This window comes from Bufo gargarizans, chromosome 1, assembly GCF_014858855.1.
Source record: "Bufo gargarizans isolate SCDJY-AF-19 chromosome 1, ASM1485885v1, whole genome shotgun sequence".
NCBI lineage: Eukaryota > Metazoa > Chordata > Amphibia > Anura > Bufonidae > Bufo > Bufo gargarizans.
The window spans coordinates 545,611,706-545,635,705 of NC_058080.1; the positions used below are offsets into that span (position 1 = coordinate 545,611,706).

At 43.9% G+C, this 24,000-nt stretch overlaps 1 protein-coding gene across 4 annotated transcripts in view; it reads left to right on the top strand.

Annotated features, from left to right (window-relative positions):
• LOC122924465 (septin-2A) overlaps window positions 1–24,000 on the top strand; it is an 85,715-nt gene that overhangs the window by 42,751 nt on the left and 18,964 nt on the right. For all 4 annotated transcript variants that reach the window (XM_044275562.1, XM_044275561.1, XM_044275564.1 and 1 more), the window contains 5 exons: window positions 1,507–1,624; window positions 7,833–7,934; window positions 10,464–10,609; window positions 15,395–15,478; window positions 15,929–15,986. In XM_044275562.1, coding sequence (XP_044131497.1) covers window positions 1,507–1,624; window positions 7,833–7,934; window positions 10,464–10,609; window positions 15,395–15,478; window positions 15,929–15,986 — 508 coding nt within the window. The remainder of the gene's footprint in view (window positions 1–1,506; window positions 1,625–7,832; window positions 7,935–10,463; window positions 10,610–15,394; window positions 15,479–15,928; window positions 15,987–24,000) is intronic.

A 24,000-nucleotide genomic window follows, 5' to 3' on the forward strand; every position in this document is an offset into this window, starting at 1 on the left:
GAAGACAAACAGACTAAAGACTTGGATTACTGGAACCAGGTCTGTGGACTGATGAGATCAAGATAAACTTATTTGGTTCAGATGGTGTCAAGCGTGTGTGGTGGCAACCAGGTGAGGAGTACAAAGACAAGTGTGTCTTGCCTACAGTCGAGCGTGGTGGTGGGAGTGTCATGGTTTTGGGGATGCATGAGGGCTGCCAGCTGTGGGGAGCTACAGTTCATTGAGGGAACCATGAATGCCAACATGTACTGTGACATACTGAAGCAGAGCATGATCCCCCTCCCTTCGGAAACTAAGCCACAGGGCAGTATTCCAAAATGATAATGACCCCAAACACACCTCTGAGACGACCACTGCCTTGCTAAAGAAACTGAGGGTAAAGGTGCTGGACTGGCCAAGCATGTCTCAAGACCTAAACCCTATTGAGCATCTGTGGGGCCTCCTCAAATGGAAGGTGGAGGAGCACAAGGTCTCTAACATCCACCAGCTCAATGATGTCATCATGGGGGGGGTGGAAGAGGACTCCAGTTGCAACCTGTGAAGCTCTAGTGAACTCCATGCCCAAGAGAGTTAAGGCAGTGCTGGAAAGTAATGGTGGCCACACAAAATATTGACGCGTTGGACACAATTTGGTCATTTTCACTTAGGGGAGCACTCCCTTTTGATGCCAGAGGTTTAGACATTAATTGCCGTGTGTGGAGTTATTTTGAGTGCACACCAAATTTACCTTGTTATACAAGCTGTACACGGACTACTTTATATTGTATCAATGTGTCATCTTCAGTGTTGTCCCATGAAAAGATATAATAAAATATTTACAAAAATGTGAGGGGTGTACTCACTTTTGTGAGATACTGTATGTTTTTCCGTTCCTGTCAAGCCCAGTGATATTAAATCTAGTCGTTTTTATTAAATGTGGGTTGTCCGTTGTGATATGGCCGTCTGCTGCATCTTCTTTCTAACAAGCAGCTTAGCAGCAAGGTAATCTTTCTATACTGTGTATTAGAGGGTATGTAGATAATGATTGGAGCCGCCACTGACCTGTCTGCAGGTTAACCCCTTATTATAGAAAGTGGATTTAATCTAAATTGTGTTAAAGACCATTGATACGTTGCCTACACCAATTTACGCTTCAGAAATGACTTGAAGAAGCTGGGGAAATTATTTTAATGTACACAAAGCAGCCAAAACATTAAGATCACTAAATGGTGGCGTGAATAACACGAGAGGTATGATGTGTTGGAAGCAGGGGCAATGGACAGGCATAGAGATCTGAGCGACTATGACTAGGCACAATTTGTAATGGTAATACTGACTGGGCTAAAGCATTTCCAGGACAGCAGGGCTAATACCTACTAAAAATGGTCAGAGGTAGGACAACCAGTGAAGTGGTGATGGGATCAGGCTTGCTAGGGCAAAAAAGCTAATACTCTGGAGAAACCCTGTACATTTCCAGTTATATTTGACAGAACATGTTACTCACACGTGCCCTGTTTTCTTTTTCAGATTGAAACCATTGGATGTGGAATTCATGAAAGCACTTCATGGGAAGGTCAACATAGTCCCAGTCATCGCTAAAGCAGACACCTTGACTTTGAAGGAAAGAGAGAGGCTGAAGAGAAGAGTGAGTACTCGTACATTCGTAAAATGGAAGAGTTAAAGGGGTTATCCAATCCCTATAATGACCCCCAGAATGCACGGGTCCCTCCTCTAGAGCATAATTACGTGCACCCCAGCACCTGCAGCCGTGCAGGGACCCGGAGGGAAGCGGGTGCCAGGGAGCATGTAAGTATACTCTAGAGGAGGGCTATTCTGGGGGTCATTATAGGGATTGGATAACAGGTTTCATCAAAATGTATCAATATCCTTAAGTGCACCTTGACGTAACTAGTTTGCTCGTCTTGATATATGGTCACACCACTGGGATTGCGCAGGTTCAGAAGCTGTGTCTGCAAAATCGCATGTCATGGATGGGATTAGTGCTAAAATTGTAACGACAGCACATAGCAGCCCAAAGGATGGTATATGCTCGATGCATGGGGGCCTATGGATATATTCAGTGTGTGCATTGGGAGTGTTGATGAGTGCATATGCTGAATATGAAGAAGAGACTGTGTGAACACAGCCCTAGGGCTCATGCACACTACCGTATGGGTTTTTAAGTGTTATGCTGTCCCTTTTTTTTTCTTTTCCGTATGCCATATACAGTATACAGTAATTACATAGAAAAAACATTTTCAATAGATGGTTCTGCAAAAATGGAACGGATACGGAAGACATACGGATGCAGTTTTTTGCAGACCCATTGACTTGAATGGAGCAAAGCACTGTGATTTGCGGACAAGAATAGGACATGTTATATCTCTTCACGGTACGGAAATACTGAAACGGAATGCACACGGAGAAACTTAATTTTTTTTTCTGCTGAACCATTGAAGTGAATGGTTCAGTATATGTACCGCAAACTGAACAAAAAAAACGGCCAGTATACTGAACGCAAAATACTGTTGTGTGCATGAGCCCTTAGAAGAGTTGTCAACTTCAAAGAATCCCTGATTGTTAAAAAGGTTCTCTAACCATAAGATGGTCACAACTTACCCACTGCTGGGACTCCAGTGATTTACTGTAGTCTGTGGAGATAGCGGCCCCATTGGGCAAATTATACATTACACATTCCTCATTTAAATGAATGAAATGATGGAATCTGTAACCTACCTCCAACAAGACATGAGGATCCTACAGTCTGTTTTTCGGCCGACAGCCGGAATTTGTGCCGGATGAGGCAACTACATTCTATTAACTCAGAACTTCCTTGTAGGGTACATGAAAATGGGTTCCTTAAGCTGGATAATCCCTTTAAGACAGAATGTTTTCTTCCAGAATTAGAACACCCATCCAGCAGGTCAGAACTGATGGAAAGCTGTGTGCCAGTGTGAAAAGCTTTGACTATTTTGCAGACATTTGTTTTTACTGCTTCAGCATTTTTAAGCACCCACAGCCAGAACCCATCCCATCGGCACTGTTGACAAATCCCCTCCTTTTTCCCAATTTGTACTCCTTTCTCATAATATGGCACTTTAGTAGTTCATGTATTGGGATTTTCTGATCCCACTTTCCACAAGAACAACCTGTTGCTATACACTACCTAGGTGTACCTGGTGTTTTGGGTTTTCCTTCTTTCTCCATACAGGAACTCCCTTAAATCTTGCTTCCGTTACCCTTTTCTTTCCAGATCTGAAAGGAAACCATAAAATCTTTCTCACAATGCTGTGTATGCCAGACACCGGGCTGCATGTGATTTGTGCTTGGCAGGCGCACTTTGAGCACAAAACAAAGGCAATTCTTTCTCCCAACTCCTTGGGAATTCAGAGAGGTGGACCTGGTCATTACTCCATCATGTACAGTAAAAGTCCTTTAATCCAGCCTTGCATGTGACTTGGCAAGCATGCTGGTGTACGGAGCAGTCCGTATTCTCAAATTAACATATAGGCTCATGCACAAGACTGTAGCCTGTTTTGCGATGTGCAAAACTCAGATACTGGCCATGTGTGTTCCACATTTTGCTGAATGGAACATCCTGCCCTCTAAAGAACATCTTTGTCCATAAAACGGACAAGAATAGGACATGTTCTTTTTTTTTTTTTTTTTTTGTGGGTGTAAGGGAACGAACATACAGATGCGGACAGCACACTGTGTGCTCTCTTCATCCTTTGCGGCTCCATTGACGTGAATGGGTCTGCATCGGACCCGCACAAAATGCGGATCTGACACAGATTTTTTTTTTTTTTTTTTGTGTGCATTAACCCTAAGAGTAAAGCTGCATTCACACAACCGTATTATTTTGCGGTGGGAAAAGCTTGTATCTGCAAAAAATACGGATGACATCCATGTGCATTTTTGCGGCCCCATTGTAGCAAATCCTATTCTTGTCCACAAAACGGACAAGAATAGGACATGTTCTATCTTCAGTGCGGGACTGCAGAATGGACATACGAATGCACACGGTGTGCTGTCTGCTTTTTTTTTGCGGCCCTATTGAAATAAATGGGTCCACATCCAAACTGCAAAGAATGCGGATTGGATGTGGACCAAAAATACAGGTGTGTGTAGAATGTATGGCTGGTGGCAATTGAGCGCATTCGACCAACTCAATGAGATGGACAAAAAATAAGGAAAAGAGCAAACAGCAGGTGGCGCTATACAGATACATTTCAACCGGCGATTGAACACTCATTCGGCCGACATCTCTCTTTCCTCTCCCCCATGCATGTGCACACTTGGCTTATTCTGAAGCTGCTGACATCTCCGGCAATGGCTTTTCTTCCAGATGTCCAGCGGGCAGTTTGGCAGACATTTATCCAATATGTATCAAGCATGTCCGTCATTCACTTCGATTTTGGTGGGATTTGCCACATTAATTTCAGCTGAGCATGTCTGTGTATGGGGGGAGATCGGGCAGATAGCCGTCAACCAGACACTGGTCCTGCTGTCAGTTATCTCAGGTGTATGGCTAGCTTGTCGTGTATATCTGCCATTCATTTCCAAGGGGCTTTTATCTTCTTTTTATGTCTCTGAAATACTTTTCTCATCTCTGAATCGCCTTTTACCATATGAAAGAGCAGTATGGTTTTGCACCCATCCCCCTACTCTTCCGATGTTCCTTAGGATGTTGTTTTTGGGTGCTGTGTTCCCTGGCAGCTGTTTATTCACGTGCAGCTGCATTGTAAACTGTCGAGGTCCTTGTCGTAAAGTCATTTTTCCCGCCATTGTTTGAGCACAGGCATGTTATCTAGGAAATCTCCCAGCTGACAGATTTCTCTTGTTCCCGGTTCTTGTTTTGGCTTCTGTGCCGGCCGCTTGACGTTGTAGTTAGTACATACATACTTGGGTATATAGGCGCAGCTAGGGTCGACCAAGTAGAGTTCTCTCATGAATGGGTTAAGCTGCAGCTTTTTCATTGTCCATGGCATTGCTATCTGGAAATGAAGCCGTCATCATAGGGTCTTTCTCCTGCAGCCGCCCATTAAACGTTCCCAGATACGCTTTGTAGGAATATGTTCTTTAAGAGTCAAGGCTGACGGTTTGATGTTTTTACAGTAAGCGGGGGAGTCTAGAAAAGAAGACATTTGCCACTTAATGAAAGCGCATTCTCCCAGGATGATTTTGGTACATAGTGTTCAACTGTGAAAATTTGCGACTGTTCCCATGCTAGCCGTCTGTCAAGTGATGTGTTATAGCAATTTACCCTCAAAGTACCTGGGACAGAATGTACTCTGCAAGGAGTCCATGGCGTAGTTCTGACAAGTACAAGTACTTACCCGTTCTTCATTGCAGCTTGATCTGGAGGGCGTCTGGGTTCATCATTCACCCTTTAAATATCATTTAGCAGTATATAGCAATTTCTACCTTTCCTAACGTAGCATCTTGTACAGGGGAAACTTGAAAAATTCGAATATCGTGCAAAGTTCATTTTTCAGTAATCCAACTTAAAAGGTGAAACTAACAGATGAGAGACTCATTACATGCAAAGCGAGATATTTCAAGCCTTTATTTGCTATAATTTGGATGATTATGGCTTATAACTTATGAAACCCCAAAGTCACAATTTTGAGGTACCCTTTGCTCAGGGGGTTTGGATTACTTAGCCGACTAGAGTCTGACACTTTCAGCCTAGAATATTGAACCTTTTCACAAAATTCTAATTTTAAGCTGCATTAATGCAATTCCTTTTAAGTTGCATTACTGAAATACATTGACTTTTGACCGATATTCTAATTTTTCGAGTTTCGCCTGTAGATTCTTCAATCCAAAGGAAACACTGAACAAGAAAAGAAACCCTTTTTCGTGTTGTTGTTGTGTGTTTTTTTTTTTTTTATAATGTTTTTAACCAGTGGATTGCATCTAGTGCAGTATTTCTTCAGGGGAAAGAAAAGCCAGATATTGCTTTCCAGGCGATAACAGGTGATTGACTGTGGTTAACAGAAGCCTGCGGCGATCAGCTGATTATTAGCTGGGTGTTTAGTCTCTCTTCAGGAGACAACCTCTTTAAGGGGATTGCCCAGCTTTTATCCTTGTTTTAGGCCATCACTAGCTGATGGGTAGGGGGTCTGACACTGCTTGTTAGCATTATAGCTCTGGCATCAGAAGTTGGCAGTGGGCACCAGAACTATACAGCTCCATCAACTGGATAGTGGACAGAGGTCATCAGTGCTGCACTGTTCCTATTGACTTCAGTAAGCTCCCTCTGCTGCAGCTGATCAGACCCCTGCATATCTTATACTGAGGACAGGCCATCACCTAATCGGACAGTCCCTTTAAGTAAACAAGAATTATAATGCAGGACTTCCAGTCTCATGTCCTCATCTGATCTATACTGGCACTCAGCAAGTCTGAGCCTCACGTTGCGACACATTTTATTATTACAGTTTTGGATAAAGTTACAGTAACTACAACACTGTGTGTGTAACTGTGCGTAATACAGTCTAAACAGCAGGAGAAACAATAGTAAGCCAGCAGGACGTCCAGCTGGCCCACTGGCCTGGCCACGGGCTCACCTCTGATCATGCCAAGAATGCCGGGACCATACAGCATGCTGCAGGTGCAATTTTCCAGCTTCCAACATTATATAGCGTAAGATAGTTACAAATATAATGTTAATAAAATAATTAATATTTCTTAATTCAGAATACCCTAAAGTATGTTGCAAATATTTCAGATGTGCCACTATTAATTTGGTACGATCCTTTTTGATTTGTGCACAGATTTGACACTATATGAATAGCCAAGTCCTTTTTAGCTTCTAAACTGGGGGCACTTGTTTAGAGACTTCATTGCATAACTGCAGAGCATTCCTGAATAATCCCCTTTGAGATTTTTCCATTGCATGCCAATGTCCTAAAACCTGACCTTGAAAAATAAGAATACATGAGTCGACGCTTGATGTACAGCAGCCATTTGGCTTGATCCTGTAGAAATAACCCGAGGCAGGATTAACTCTGCTCTCCACTTCCAGAGATTCTTCTAGTCTTTAGTTACTTGGTTCAGCTTTGGCCCACTCTAGGGAAATGAGTGTGCTTCTAATACAATACTGGGAGAGATGACATCGTTTCAGATCTTTAATATACTTGCCAAATCATTTCATACTTTTCAGAGCAGACATTTGCTTGGTAGAGGGACTCGGCCTTCATCTGTTACATTTATTCATTTGTGGGCCAGTCCCCATTGTAAGAACATTCAAAGTGCAGATCTTAGAAAAATAATCACAAGGCATTCCTCCCCAGAGAGGAAAATACATCATTTCTGGAGACTGAGTTCATTATAACACACACTTACGCCCAACTTGCTTTGATGTTTTGGCAAAATGTTAAACTCTTGGTTCTCGCTATGGCTTATTATTTTTGCAAAACTCTGGGGAAAGTTAGTGGTGGAACATCCGTTCACACTGAGCCCCATTAAACATTTGTTCCCAGTCTGAAGTCTCCCTTCTACGAGAAAATTTTTTCATTTTGTGAGCTTTGGTAGAACTGGCGCCAGCACTGCTATACCCTCCAAAGATGACTCACATTGGCGTTAAAGTTGGAATCATGACAGCAGCAGCAAATCAGTCACATGACGGGCATCACCGGATCCTGACAGACCCCTTTTACTTATAATGAGCTCAGTCTTGGTGTCCGTTACTTTAACCTGCTTCAATGATCTTCCCGAACGTCTTGACGGCTGTGTAAATAAAATGCCCATTATTCTGCTTTCGCTTATCAGTTATCTTCTTGGGTGACATTTTCTGTTGCTTGGTGGAAAACACACAGTCATGTAATGTTTCCTGTCATTTACAGGTCCTAGATGAGATTGCCGAACACGGTATTCGTATCTACCAGCTCCCCGATGCTGACTCCGATGAAGATGAGGAGTTTAAAGAGCAGACTCGAGTATTAAAGGTGAGGTGTTAGTAAATCCATGCTCGCTATTGTTATGGAAATTACGACTTAATAGTGATATTTGTTTTCTATAAAAGGAAAGTCTATAAGCTCCAACAGCCTAATCTTCGATTCTGTTCTCTAAAAATGAAACGTCTGTGCATTCCATGAAGTAGAAGAATTTATATCCATAGGGTAGGCTGTAATACTCTAGCCACAGGTCGTGGACTATACAAAGCAGAAAGAAATTCCTAATAACGCCACTTAATAAGCCCTAACCAGCAGGATCACCTCTTGAGTGATGGGGGTAGGGGGGGGGGGATTATGCTGCCTTTGCTTTCACTGGTGTGTGGCATTTGATGGTCTCAAGGCTAAGCTGTACATCCAGCGTAAACATGGAATAAATCTCTCAGGCAGAGATTTGGGAGCAATCGCTCGTATAAAGCATTATTGTGCCTTGACGCCATGTGCAGCGTTACGTGTACTTACTCCTGACCCATGCAGTGAACTCTACAGGAGTAAGAGGTCATTATAGTCATAGATGTTTTTCAGTGTGTTGCACAAGGTTGTTACTGCTTTGTAGGTTTTCTTGTACAGCTCCCTGTATTTAGGATGCTTCATGCATCATTTCACTTGAGTGCTCCTATAGCGGTGTTGAAAATGGTGGCAAAGTGAAAATAAGTTGAGTGTAAGGCTAGTGTTATAGTCCCGGCAGAGAGAAGCCTGCCAAAGCTCTTCACATCCAGCATTGCCGGATGTTACTGCAATGCCCGTCGGCGGCATTATAATTAATGGGATCCAGCAGAGATCTGGCCGATACCCGGGAAATATGCCAGGATTTGGCCAGACAAAAAACTGAATTCTGCCTGAATCCCAGCGTATTTTCTAGGTAGCAACCGGATCTCCACCGGACCTCATTATTGTCAGTGGGGCCGGCAGGCATTGCGGTAACATCTGGTAATGCCGGATCCAGAAAGTTCCCGCAGGCTATTCTCTGCCAGGAACTATACCACGAGTGTGAAAGAAGCCTAATAATATAACTGTAATCAGGGGCGGATTGGGAACTTAAAGTGGCCCTGGAAAAAAATACTAAAAGTGGACCCATTTTGGAGTTGGGTCTAAATTGATGGAAGGCAGGGCCATCAATACCATATTCTGGCACATTAAACCAAACCAACTGAGCCAAATACCACAGTCCATCACAAAATACTGGCAGCAGCACAAAATACATCCCCAAAAACTTCCACTCAGGCGGACCTCGGCATCAGCACACCGGGTATTGACTGTAATACTGACTCACAGCATTAGGCTACCTTCACACTCGCATTTTGTGCGATCCGTCATGGACGGATCTGTTCAGATAAAACAACCGTCTGCATCCGTTCAGAACGGATACATTTGTATTTTCTTTAACATAGCCAAGACGGATCAGTCTTGAACACCATTGAACGTCAATGGAGGACGGATCAGTTTTCTATTGTGCCAGATTGTGTCAGTTTGGCTCCTGCAAGCAGTGTTTTGGTGTCTGCCTTCAGAGCGGGATGGAGACGGAACTGATGCAAACTGATGCATTCTGAGCGGATCCTTTTCCATTCAGAATGCAAACTGATCCATTTTGGACTGCTTGTGAGAGCTCTGAACGGATCTCACAAATGGAAAGCCATAACACGAGTGTGAAAGTAGACTAACGTAATTTCAAGTTTTTTTTCATAAATCAATAGTACAAGTAAAGATAAACCTTGTTATCTAGTTATCTATCTTGTTAGATATAAACTGCCTCCTTGTCCACTTATAAGGCTGTCTCTGCCTCCTGCATTGGTCATTCACTTGCAATTTACTGATAAAAGCCATCTTTAGTGAAAATGGGTTAACAGCTTTCAAACTACACCAGTCCAATGCTTCTAGCTGCTACCATTCAGGAGATATCAGCAGCTAAAGCAGCCCTCCCCCTCCACTTCTGCCCGAGCTCAGCTTGGGCAGAACAGTCAAGTACTTTTCCCACAGCAAAAGCTTGTTTTCAAGGAACTATTAGTGTCTGGAATTGAGCTTTTATCTTCCGTTTTGTTTACATGGTACGGTACTTCCACATGTAATAGATTTGCTTTATAACATTTTCCTTGTACAGATAACGTTCTAAAATGATTCCCCTGCCGTTTTTTGTTTCCCGGCCTCCATTGAGGACGTGTCTACTCGTATAACCACTGCAGCCTGTGCTTGGCTGTAGCAATCACTTGTTGACACAGCTTGCATCACTATAGGCCAGAGAACAGAAACTGGCCGGGGACCATGGAAGCGTCCCCACGGTAGCGCAAGGCGATTTGTAACTGGGTGTATTGCAGATCCACAGATAATCTGCATTAAAATCAAACATACTCTTTCCACATTTTTCCATCCTGAAAAATTCCTCTGCATGTATATGATGTTTATTGAAATCTCATCCATATGGCTGGTACTGTAATCTGCTGCAAATCCACAGTATATTGGTGTCTACGGACATACCTTTAAAGTAGTCAGTGATGTAATTGGAGTCATGTTATTGTTTCTACTTAGGCCAGCATCCCGTTTGCTGTCATTGGCTCTAATCAACTAATTGAGGTAAAGGGGAAAAAAATTCGTGGACGGCTGTACCCATGGGGTGTTGTGGAGGTGGAGAACCCTGAACACAATGACTTCTTGAAGCTCCGTACAATGTTGGTGTAAGTATGAAATGGCCAGTGGATGTTCCACAAAAACAGCTATTCTGTCTGGCTCACTTTCTGCAACTTGTAAGATTTCAGATTTTCTTTTTTCTCCAAAGAACAGATGGATAAAAGTTTTCATATGCCTGTGTGTTTATTCTTCCCATAAGAAAAAAAGAGCAATAGAACACAAGCCACCATTTTTTTTTTTATTTTTTTTTTACTTTTAGAAAGGACCTGTCAAAACCAAATGCAGTGCAACCTGCAAATTACTATTTTGTTTTGTGGGAAAAGTTTCAGTAAAACTTATAAAGTAATTTATACATTTATATCTCTGCTTTTTCTGACTTCAGTTGTACATAGGGGAGGTGTTTATCAGTGATTGATGGCATTCTCTGTGTAAGTGTGTATACATAGATAACCGTCAGTCACTAATAACTGCACATGGGTGAAGTGTTATCAATGATTGATGGCATTCTCTGTGTAAGTGTGTATACATAGATAGCTGTCAGTCACTGATAGCTGTACATAGGGGAGGTGTTATCAGTGATTGATAGTATTCTCTGTATAAGTGTGTATACAGAGATAGCTGTCAGTCATCGATAGCTGTACATGGGGAAGGTGTTATCAGTGATTGATAGCATTCTCTGTGTAAGTGTGTATACATAGATAGCTGTCAGTCACTGAGTGTGTATACAGAGATAGCTGATAGCTGTACATGGGTGAAGTGTTATCAGTTATTAAGTGTTCTCTGTAAGTGTGTATACACAGCTGTCTGTTACTGATAGCTGTACATGGGTGAACTGTTATCAGTGATTGATAGTATTCTCTGTGTAAGTGTTGTATACAGAGATAGCTGTTAGTCACTAATAACACCTCTCCTGTGAACAATAAAATCTGAAATAGCAGAGATTTCAATACAAAAATCACAACTTTTACTGAATCTTTTCCGACAACATTATATCATAGCTACCTTTCCATCTCATCTCCTTCACACACAAAAAACTCCACAAAAATCATATTTGACTGGCGGGTGCATAACTTGGCTAATCCTGGGTATGGTCCAAAATAGAAATGCCTATAAAGAATAACAATAGTTAGTTCTGGGAATTGCACATTGGGGGCTGAATGCTAAGACTGGAATTCTGCTAAAGAGCATTTATTTGTTCTCTTGTTGTATCTCTTGCTATTTATAATGTTAATTAGTCAAAACAAGGAAATGGACTATATAAAGATGAATACATTTGAGAAATATATCAATTTTATTAACCCCCTTATGAATCATAATTTTTTACATTTGTATCTGCCATCCTCATGGCCATTACTAACCGGTGAAAAAGTAAGTACAGACTTGTGTGTATACATATTACATTTTATAATTTTACAACCAGTTTGCCAACATACTATGTTAATAAAAATGCCCATCCTTAAACAAGTAATATGACACGCCTGTAAAGCACAGAAGCTATGAGTTATCGCAAACGTTCTCAGAACAGCAAAATATGTTCTGGTAATAAAAGAATTAAAAGGGTTTTCCAAGGCTTTAGAGCTGATGACCTATTCTCTGGATAGTTAATCGGTATCTGATCGTGGGGTCCAACACTCAGGACCCCTGCCAATCAGTTGTCTGAGAAGGCACCAGTGGTCCTTTAAGAACCGCAGTCTTCTCCTTGCTCACCAAGCACATTGTATATTGGCCGTGCTTGGTATCGTGCTCTGCCCTATGCACTTCTATTGGGGTGAACTGCACCTGGGCCACGTGACGTCACTGTTTTAGGGAAAGCTGAGAGAAGGTCACGGCACTCAAGGAAAGCTGGTGCCTTCTCAGACAGCTGATTGGCGGTGGTCCCAGGTGTCTGACCCCCACCTGTCAGATGCTGATGACCAATGCTGAGGATAGGTCATCGGTAACAAGATACCGGAAAAAAACAAAACTTTAATGGGTTAAACTTGTCAAAATAATAGTGGCTACATCCAAAGATACGATATGTCATTATTTTCTGATTGGTGTGGGTCCGAAAGCTTCCAGATGTTGTACAGCTTGGCCATGTCACGTGAATGAAGCTGACTTCAAGTACCTGTACTGAATGAGAGTGGCACTGTGCATGGAAAATTTTATTTCATTCTTTTGTTTTATGAATTATTTGGCTTCCCAGCAGTTGGCCCCCCTACATTTGGCAAGTGATGAGATGGCAATATGGTCTCTTGCTTAGGTAGGAAGCTCCTTTAATAAGTTGCGTCTCTAATGCTAAAGATAATTCTAGATGTCTTTTTATGAACTACTTGAACCACAGCGACCCCTGCTGGTGACAGTGAATACTCTCCTAAATAACCAGTGAACTGTTTATAGATATGATTTTTATTTTTTGCTGTTCTCCTTTGAGTATTGACAGTATTGATTTGGGTACATAAATGTGTTACTATGTGCTTCTCATACTTTAATTACCTTTTTTGTACTTGGATTATTTAATCTTAGATTAATGAAATTTAAGCTAAAGTGTAATTGAAGTTTAATTGTTCATTGCATAAATTCAGCCGTGTAGTGAAGTTCTCCTAATGGCTCCGCTTTCACAGTTGGGGGACTGATCTATATACAACTGAAAGTAACAGATTCCTAAACGAGTCATATTCCCATTACTGATGTGTCTATGCCGGGGATAATGTCGGAACAATTTAATGTGAGCGTGTAAATGAAAGTAATCAATCACACTGTTACAGTGTAGGACTATATTGTCCTATATTCATAAAACCTCGAATGAGAGACTATTAAATGGGTTGTTGGCTTCTTGGTTGTTTTACTGATGATAAGATTAAAGTAGTCGCCTGCTGGGAACTCCTGTGATCAGCTATTATGTATGGGGAAACCTGACAGTAAGTATTTCATTTCCCTGCAGCGCCACCACAGGAGAAATGAAGTATTACAGAGTACCTATTCAAATCAATGGGCTATCTATGTACAGAGGGGGATACTCTTTGTAAGCACTCTCCACTCTGGCCACCATCTGAGGATCAGCTATTAAAAAGGACCCATCACCTCTCCTGACATATGTGTTTTAGTAACTACTTTTATTCCCCATGTGTTAACAATTCTGGAGCATTTATTCTTATAAGTCCATGTTGTACTATTCCTTTATTACTCCTGCTAGAAGTTATAAATGAATTACTGTCAGTTTGCAATGAAGGTCCAGATGGGTGTTACTGGTTGGGGCTGTGTCCCTGCACAGTCTGACCCTGGCAGCACGTATTGAGGAGTAGCAGACTGTGCATGGACACGGTCCCAGCTGGTTCTTCACAAACTGTTAACAGGAATAATTAAATAATGGCACAGCATCGTCGGTAATTAAAGATGCTTCAGGATTGGGATTACATGGGGAATGCAAGCAGTTACTAAGGCAGTCATGTCGGGAGAGGTGATGGGTCCTATTCAACTCAGAATTCCCTAAAAGGGGTGTATGAAAATAGGGTTTTTCTTAATTGGCCAGCTGTACTAATCCAAAGGCATGGGTGTAGTGGTCGACCTATATGAGGGCAGACTGGATAGGGAATCGGGTATCTCTGCTAAGGCATTGGTGAAGATTAATAAGCCACGTAGAGGATTGATGCCCAAGGAGCAGCTTCATCTGTATAGAAATGAGCGTGTACATTCAGTAGATTCAGATCTATATTATAGTTGCAGATATTTAGGGTGACACCTTGGAGCCATATAACCATTGGATGGTTATTATCTTATCTGTCCAAATTTTACAGTGGACTCCACCTTTTTACCAAGTTTAATGTCTGAGCAGCTAATGACACATTATACAGTTGAAAAGCAGTACCAGTGATGTAAAGCAAACTGTTTAAAAGTGCAAGCACGTTTTATCCAAGGCCGGGAAAGTGTTCAACATCGAAAAATATGCAGTCGCATATACGCCGTTCTGACCCAGTGAGTGAGGATGCTCCCGTACCTGCCTCTTCTGTTCCCCTATGGACAAGGAGTGTCAAGCCCTGTCTGGTCACATGCACTGCCGCAGCTATTCACTGGCCTCAGCTGTGATATGTCCCCAAGACGCTGTGTTACCACAGTCCACCAGAGTCCTCAGCGCTGGATCAGAACAGTATGGAATAGGTGAGTATTTTCTTTATGTGAAACACTAACCCCACTTGCATAAATTAGCTTAAAGGTTGGATAACCTCCAGCGAGCCTTACTAAGTATAGTGATACATGTATAGAACGTCTGCGCTGACTCCAGATCAGTTATGTGTCCATACACAAAATCACTACCCGCTGTGTGCCCACAACCCAGTCCTGGAATGAGAGGACTCCTGAGCATGTGCACATAATGTAAAGGACTCCAGGAGATCTCCTCTCCAGGGCGGTGGGGTTGAGTATGGACATACCCATCACTGATCTGGAGTCAGTAGCAGATGATCTGTACATGTATTACTGCACCTAACAGGGCTTGTCAGAGGTGAGTTGCCTTTAAATTTTGGCATACTGTAATTCATAAGCAGAGTTTTCCTTGACATATTTTTATTTTATTTTACAAAGGTTTGTCTTTCTTACATGTTGAACTGACCAAATGTCAGTTATATTACTTATACAGGGAATATGTCCACACAATGTAAAGCATATTGTTCTGAAAAAGGAACTCTTAAGGCCTGAGATCTCCAGCCCAACTCCTATTGTCTAATTGTTCTCCTCAGTGGGAAGAGGTTCTTTCATTTTATGTTGTGTGGTCAAGCACGTTACAATGATGATCTATGAATGTTTTCATAGGCTGGCTTTCATGGTTTAAAGGCTTTGGTGTTTTATCTTCACAGGACGCACATGCAGGACCTACAAGAGGTCACTCAGGATCTGCACTATGAAAACTTCCGCTCTGAGAGATTAAAACGCACTGGAAAGTGAGTGAACATTGATTTTGTTCAACATATCAGTCTATGAAGCTATTGGCAACGTCAAACTAAAGGGCTCTTTACACGGGCCAAGAATGGCCCAGATTATCATTAACGAGCGTTCATAGTAACGCTTGTTAGCGATGATCGGGAGGTGTAAATGTACCACTGATTACCCGATGAACTAGCGAAATGCTCGTTCATCGGGTAATCCGATCGTTTGTGTTCCCGCAAAAGTAATCGTTTACTGACAGCAGATCTTGCCATGTAAACATGATCTCTTGCCGGCAAGCAACAAGTACTTATGGGGAAGAGCGATGGCATTAGCGATCGTTCCTTCCCATACTCTACCGCCAGCGAACAGCAGAATGTCGGGAAGGAACGCTGTCCTCCCAACAATCTGCTGTAATATTGTCCTGTAAAGGGACCTATAAACTCAACATTGTTGTCTTGTTGTAGGCCAGTGGAGGAGGAAGTGATGGACAAGGACATGATCCTGCAGCAGAAGGAGGCTGAGGTGAGTGAGCCCTGGTCATTGCTGGCTTCAGGTTCTCTAACGTGCACTCTAGGCACCATACATACATACATCCTTTTGTGCTCATATTGCTCGACCGTTTCTTTAAAGATTGTCTTTCACTTTTTAGGGTATCTCTGGGATTCCTGGCACAGGGCACATGAATCCTCTCTAAGCTTCTTAGTAGCTCATGTTAAAGGGAGTCTGTCACCTGGAAATTCTGTGTTAAACCAGATGTGAAGCCTGATAGCTCAGCTGAATGTAATGATACCTTTCACTTAGAGATTATTTGCTTCCTCCTGGAGAAAAATAATTATATTTTTTTTAAAAAGGAGCAGTAAAGTGCACTGAGGGCTAGCCTAAGCCACCCAGTGCACCCTAGCTCCTCCTGCTTCCTCCTTGCTCCTCCGCCTTCTTGAATGATAGGGCCAGGTTCCTGCTTAGTCATTTCATCTCGCTTGGCCTTGTCAATCAGGAAGTAGCGGGTGGGACTGGCAGAGGAATCAAGGTTGCACAGAGTGGCTTGGTCCTGCCCTCATTGCATTTAACTGCGTATTTGCAAATGGATTAGCAGTACTCTTTCTCCAGAATGAAGCAACGGATCACTATATGAAAGGTATCATTAGATTCGGCTGAGCTAGCCCTACAAGGCATTGTGCCTTGTGTGAAGTTCCTGCTGACTGACTTCCAGACTCCACCCAGATGCTTCCTTTAAAGTGTTCCAGGCATCTCCAAACCTTTTCCCTCTTTAAACACAGCAAGTACCTGATAACTTTCTGTGTTGAGTAGAATGTGGTTTGTTACTGTATTGTTCTTGACATATAGGAAACCTGTCCCACTTTCTGCTGAGCTCATAATGGGCTTGAGCTCGAATACACAGCTGCCAGTCTCAATAGGAAGTGTTGCTTTGTGTTGGGCATATCAGCAGCATGAGTCTGTAATAGGACGGGAGGTGGACTGTAGACTACCTAAGACTTTTGTTTGACTGTGCAGCCACGCTGCTGCAACAGATGGTAGCTCTGCCCTAAATTTCCTCTCAAAATCCCCATTTAATTTATAGGGACACCTAGATCACAAAATACCATATATTAACTTAGGCCAGTTTCACACTGGCGTTTATCTTTTCCGGCAGGTTGGTCCATACTACAGTGTGCACACGTGTGCTGCCAGAAGTCCGCCCGGCCCCATTCACTATAATGGGGAGCGGAGTAGATCCGGCCACAGTACAGCAAATATGCTGAGAGACTGCCGGACAAATATCGCTGCACGATCTCTGCCACTCTCCATTATAGGCAATGGGGCCGGGCGGACTTCCTGCACACTGTAGTACGGATCCAGCAGGCTGTTCCCTTGCCGGAAAAGATAAATGCCAGTGTGAAACAGGCCTTATGTGAAATATATATATATTTTTTTAACAAACATAATGGGTGAATACTGTTCTGGATGAGATATTTTGAAGTCACCCCATGTATTCTACTTCCTGTCCTGGCTCTTTAAAGAGGACCTTTCACTAGTTTAAAAACAAAAAACTAACTATATCAGTGGGCAGAGCGGCGCCCAGGGGTCCCCCTGCACTTACTAGTATGTCTGGGCGCTGCTCCGTTCGCCCGGTATAGGCTCCGGTGTCTGCAGCTCCCTCTGTTGTACTGGGCAGAGTTTTTGTATTAGGGTTGTCCCTTGCTGCAGTGCTGGCCAATCGTAGCGCACAGCTCATAGCCTGGTTCAGATTTTCAGTTGTCGAGGAGAAAGCCAGGATTTGATTTCTTGATGCATCACACAGAGCAGTTCCTCCCCAGTGTGACTCAGTTCGCCAAGGCAAACCAGGTGCAGAACAGCATGACACTGCCGAGCCCTGCACATGTGGTATGCTGGAGGGGCACTGTGACTTCTCCCTGCAGTGCAGGATGAGGATGCAGAGGCGGACATTGTCGCAGGACCAACGGCGTGAAAACGTAGAGGCGGAACCGGCGTGACCTGGCCAAGTTGCTGGTGTGGCTGTGCAGGAACCACATTCACTCAGTGAGACGTAAAGGACATGTATTGTCCCTGATCGTAGTTACAACTCCACTCGTCGGCGCTGCCATTCACTTTGGCGGACACCGACTGGCTCAAGGACTGGCCCACCTTCTATTCTACATGTGTTTTCAGGGCCGATACTGCCTTTTTCGCAAATAACTGACGGCTTGGGACTCTCCACCTCGGCTCGGCACAAGCCATCAGTTCTCTGAAAGGTGCAAAGTCCACCACTTGGAAAGGGAGGGACTGCAGCACCAGCAACTTGGACAGGAGCACGTTCCGCTTCTGTGCCGTTGGATGCGTGCATGCATACTGCTGTCTCTTGGCAACTGCTTCGGTGATTGGAGTAGGAGTAGGAGCATCTGGACCTGCAGAAGATGGGATTGACAGACAGCTCCCTTCGGCTGAGATGGTGGAGCCTTGACTGGCTGAAACTGGGTGCGTGCCAGTGGGTGATGTAGCGGTAGCTGCGGCAGGCTGGACCACCACATCAGAGCCACGGTTCTCCCAGGCCACTTTTATGGTCACGCTGCATTTGTTGACGCAGGGCTGTGGTGCCAACATTGGCACCCTCCCCACGCTTTACCTTCTGCCCTCATATTTTACATATGGCCATGTTGACCTTCACAAAAAACTGCCACACCACAGAGTACCTGATTTTGCCCCCGACTCTACTCACTGGCTGACTGCTACCGCCGCTGCTTCCGTGAACCCATGCACCACTCCTTTCCGGGCAAGTAGGCTTCTGCAAAGCTGGTGGTCTACCCTGTGCCCGTTTTGGCTCCCGACCGTCCACTGCTGCCACCCTGCTGACTCCTGGCCATGCTAGCGACCCGCTGCCTCATGGGCAAGCTGCCACCCTCTTCTCCTGATGATGACTAAGCCCCTTCTTCACCCGTCTCCCAAGTGCGATCGGCTTCATCATCATCGAGTAGTGTTTGCACGTCACCGATGTCGTCCTCAACGGTCTCTGGGTCAGGAGCCTGACCGCTCGCAACACAAGCTCCCGCGCCACTCTCCTTATCACTACTTGCCCGCGTAGCGGAGGAAGCGGCGGATGTCTCCTCCAGATCTTGGCTGGGCAGTAACTGCTGACTGTCCTCTAGTAGCTCTTCCTCAGTGGAGCTGAGCCCACAGCGTGTAGTACTTCTCGCGGTAAAGGAACAGAAAAGGCCAGAGGCAGGTTGAGGACAGGTGAGGGTACAGGTCCTGCTCCCGGGCCATGCCAACTAAGGATTGTGTGTGACAAACCCACTAACTGTTGGGTGGGGGTGTCTGATGTCACTTGAGTTGATGTGGATGATTGAGTTAACCAATCGAGAACCGCTGAGTTGCTGGTCAAGCCACGACCGCTCGTTGACACCGGGAGCATAGGCCTCTCGGTGTGACTCCTGCTGCCACTCCCCCTTACTCTGCTGCGACCTTTTGCTTGCGCCAAAAACATTCAGGCCACTGCTACTCCTCTGTGCATGGCCTCGCACTTCTCTGCCTGACATACTTGTTAGTGAACTAAACAAATGAAACGGAAATTAAAACACCCCTAAAAGCGACGAATATATTTTTCTTTTTGTACTGAAATAGTCCACTAAACGCTTTCACCACAATTAACTTCAAAACTGCACTGAGAATATATTTTTCTTGTTGTACTGAAATACGACCCTATACGCTTTGACGAGAAAAAACTGCAGCAGTGAACTAAGAAAATATATTTCTTGTTGGATAGAAATAGGCCACTATACGCTTTGACCAGAAAAAAATTAATGAATCTGATTGAAGTGTGTATATATATTTCTTGAAGTACTGAAATATACAACTATACGCTTTCAGCAGAAATCACTGCAGCAGTGCACTGAGAAAATATATATTTCTTGTTGCCCTGAAATTGGCCACTACAAGCTTTGACCAGAAAAAAATTTAAGAATCTAATTGAAGTGCATGAATATTTTTCTTGAAGTACTGAAATACGCAACTATACGCTTTCACCAGAAATAACTGCAAAAGTGCAGTGCATATATATTTCTTTTTTTTTTACTGTAATACGCCCCTATACGCTTTCACCAGAAATAACCAACAGTGCAGTGCGTATATATTTTTCTTTGTTACTGAAATACACCCCTATATGCTTTCACCAGAAATAACTGCAGAAGTGAAATGCGTATATATTTTTCTTGTAGTACTGAATAAGATACTAAGATATAAGCCTCTAAAGGCTTTTCAGCATAACATTTGCAGCCCAATAGCAAAAAGCTGGAATGACAGAGCTGTCTAATGACCTGCACTTGTAAATTACTTTCCTATCAATGTCACTAGCACCTTCTGACGTCTCTCCCTGCACTAAGATGCTGTGAAATGATTCCTCCCTATCCTTTCCCTGCACTTATAAATTGTTTTTTCTGTCTATTTTTTTCCCCCACAATGAGGTTTTTCCAATTGCTGTCCCTAGCGCCTTCACACGTCTGTCCCTGCACTCAGAACACTGGAAAATGGCAGAATCTAAATTTGCTGCTGTATTTATAGGGCTGTGACATCACAGGGCTGGCTGCTAATTGGCTGCATGCAGGCATGTCAATCTGGGTGATCCCGCCTTCCCAGAGTTCCTTGCCCCATGTCCTCAGTCCTCACACGTGTAGTCCCCTTTTAGGAAAAAAATTGAATTTGTTACCATGAAGCGCGAGCAAATTCGCCTTCGTTGCCAATTGAATTTTTCCTGAAGTTCTAAACGAGTTCCACTTTGTCAGCTTTGATTCGCTCATCTCTAATTATAACCATTCTATACCTGCTGTAATGTAACATTGGTACTCAGTGCATTGACTTTCTGATGTAGTTGTGTTCATTGTCAGCAGTCAGTCAGCATAAGCTTCAAAATAAGTATATAAAACTTCATATGCTTCAATGAAGTGGAGGGGGCAGAGTGATAGACTTTGGCATTGATAGAAACCCCAGACTCTTAAAATAACTCTTCTCTTGTTTTTGTTATTCTGGTTCTTGTCCACAAGGCGGAGCTGTGGTACCTTCGGTAATGGAGAATGCTGTCAGTATTCAATTAGCAGCATTGCCATAAACTAATCATTGACTGACTGAGCCCCACCTTGTGCTGTTTGGAACATAAAATACACAGAAGGGTACATGTAATGCATAGTCCATAGTGAAATAGCCCACAGTGTTTCACAAATATATAAAAGCAGCTCATATAAAGCATCTTGTGTATAGTCATTTGCTAGATCAGTTATAGGAGATCGTTCTTACCAGTGATTACCTCTTGAAAATTCAGACAAGCACATCACCCCTGGACCTGCTCCCAGAACAGGGAGAGCCAGGTATTTCCTCAGCAGCAGCCAACATGGGATGGCCAAATCCACCGGAATGAGAGCCACTCTCCTAGTACAGCCCTCTGATTTGGGTTTTAGTAGGGACCCCTCTGTGATGCCCATATGCCATAATAGAATATAATGACATGGGTTGTCTTTGTGAGAGAACCACTTTAATGTCTGTGTCCATGAGCCAAGGAATCTGAGCACTGTTGAATACGTATGCTTAAAGGAAACCTGTCACCTCCTAAATGCATGTAAACCCGCCAGCAGTACCTCAGGGTAGCCCGCAGTGTGATACTAATCATACTTTTCATCCTGCAGTCTGATGCTGTATAAGGTCAGAAAGCGACCTTTTATCCTCCGTCCGTGCTAATTTGCATGTCAGCTTGAAGTCACGGGGGCAGCGGCCTCCTTGCTTCAAGTCAAGGTAACCACACCCCCTCTTGCCTTTGAGTGACAGCCCGCAATTCAACTTCGCTCTCCCAAGTCTCGCGCATGTGCGGTGCCCTCTGTTTTACTGCGCGATGCCATGTCAGGGCATGAGATCGCGCAGTAAAATAGAGGGCACTGCGCATGCGCGAGACCAGAAAGCGAAGCCGATTTGCGGGCTGTCACTCAAAGGCAAGAGGGGGTGTGGTTACCTTGACTTGAAGCAAGGAGGCCGCTGCCCTCGTGACTTCAAGCTGACATGCAAATTAGCGAGGACGGAGGATATAAGATAGTTTTCTGACCTTATACAGCATCGGACTGCAGGATGAAAAGTATGATTATTATCACACTGCGGGCTACCCTGAAGGTGACAGGTTCCCTTTAAGAACTAGTCTGGTCAATACAAAGTCCTCAGTTTGTGCTATTTTGGTCTTTATGAAGCAAAGTAACAAATCGCCAAAATGATGATTTAGTTGGACTTAAACTTTTAGATGCAGTCATCACATGCGCTGTGTGCAGCAGGAAGTGGTGGGAAAGACAGAGCTACGATCATGTGGACGCCTCATCTGCCATCATCTGCAGCTGGGGGGCTTGCTCTGTTGTGTTCACTTGGCCATATATCCTTTTATATACTAACAAACTCCCTATGCACATGCACTCTGTCAGTATGGCCAAGTGTGCATGTTTCTCATCCACCTCCAGCGGAAGATTGGGCATTTTGAAATTTAATATGTCCCATCCTTCTGTCTCTCGACATAAGCTGAGCGAACATCTGCCAAACACTCCATACTAGATGGGTATGACCATTCCAGTGTGTACGACCACGGGACTGCTGTAACGAAGAATCTGTTTGTCCCCTTACTTGCTGTTACAGAAAACACCTTTAGGTGCCATGACCTTATTTATGCCGTCTAGAATGAGCTTTGTGCTGCCGATAGATGGCAGTAATCCTTCGTCCCCTGCTAGCAGATTCTCCTAAAGTTGGGCAAGATGCAAGTCCAACTTTCTGTACTGAGCTGGGATTCAATTGCAAACAGTGGGCGCAGTTACTTTGCATTGGCATGCTCGGGAGTCACAAGCAGTCACGTCAGTCCCTGGTTCACGCTCTGATCTCAGACTGGAATCCACTACATGTTATTCTTGGCCAAGGGATTTGCCCCATCCTTCTCCCCATGTCTTTGTCCAGTCGTAAGGTATTTTTATACCAGCGCAGCAGCAAACATCGTGGGAACATCCTGTCAGACGGGGCTCCTCCTTATTCCTCAGATTCATCCTTTACACTCCTTTCTCTCCTCGTCCAGACAGACATATGGGAGTGACTGCAGTGGGTTTAACGTCCAGCATGAATTCTGTGTGCGCATAGTCGGATAGGGAAATGTTCCTGCTTATAAATACAAGTAAAGGAGAGTAGATCTGCAGGGAATATGAATACTGTATGTGAGCAGAATGTGGTCTTAGTGCTGGGAAATGCCTTTTTAGACATGGCCCTTTGGAGGTAGACTGTAAAGAGCCTTCATGTGCTGCTCTCCAGTAGTCCTCTGGACGGTGTTAGATAGTCACAGTTGTAAGCATGTCGTCTCTTCCTTGATTGATTTCGGGCTCAGCTACTAGCAGTGACGTCATATCATGTTAGTCAGTGAAGAGTGGGCATGCTCACAGGTGAGATGACCGTCATGACTAGTCACCAATACAGACTGCTCTCCACTAGTCATCTGGACGGTGCTGGATAGTCACAGTTGTAAGCATGTCTTCTCTTCCTTCCTTGATTTGATTTCACTCTCAGCTTCCAGCAGTGGCATCATACCATGTCAATCAAGAGTGGGCATGCTCACAGGTGAGATGACTAGTCACCACTACAGACGGCCCCAGACGACTATGGGAGAGCACTGCACTGTGACGTTATAACTTTACTTACTCGCTCCTAGTAAAACTGCCAATTTCCACAGGGGCATGTCTATAAGGGTATGTACAAGCAGTGTAACATTACAAAAACTCTGCTGACGGGTTCCATTTAATATCCTTTGCAAGTCAAACCTAAAAGTTACTTTTAGTCCTGCACACACCCGCTCCCACTTAGGCATCTTTCACACGGGCGAGATTTCCGCGCGGGTGCAATGCGTAAGCTGAATCCAGACCCATTCATTTCTATGGGGCTGTGCACATGAGCAGTGATTTTTCACGCATCACTTGTGCGTTGCGTGAAAATTGCAGCATGCTCTATTTTGTGTGTTTTTCACGCAACGCAGGCCCTATAGAAGTGA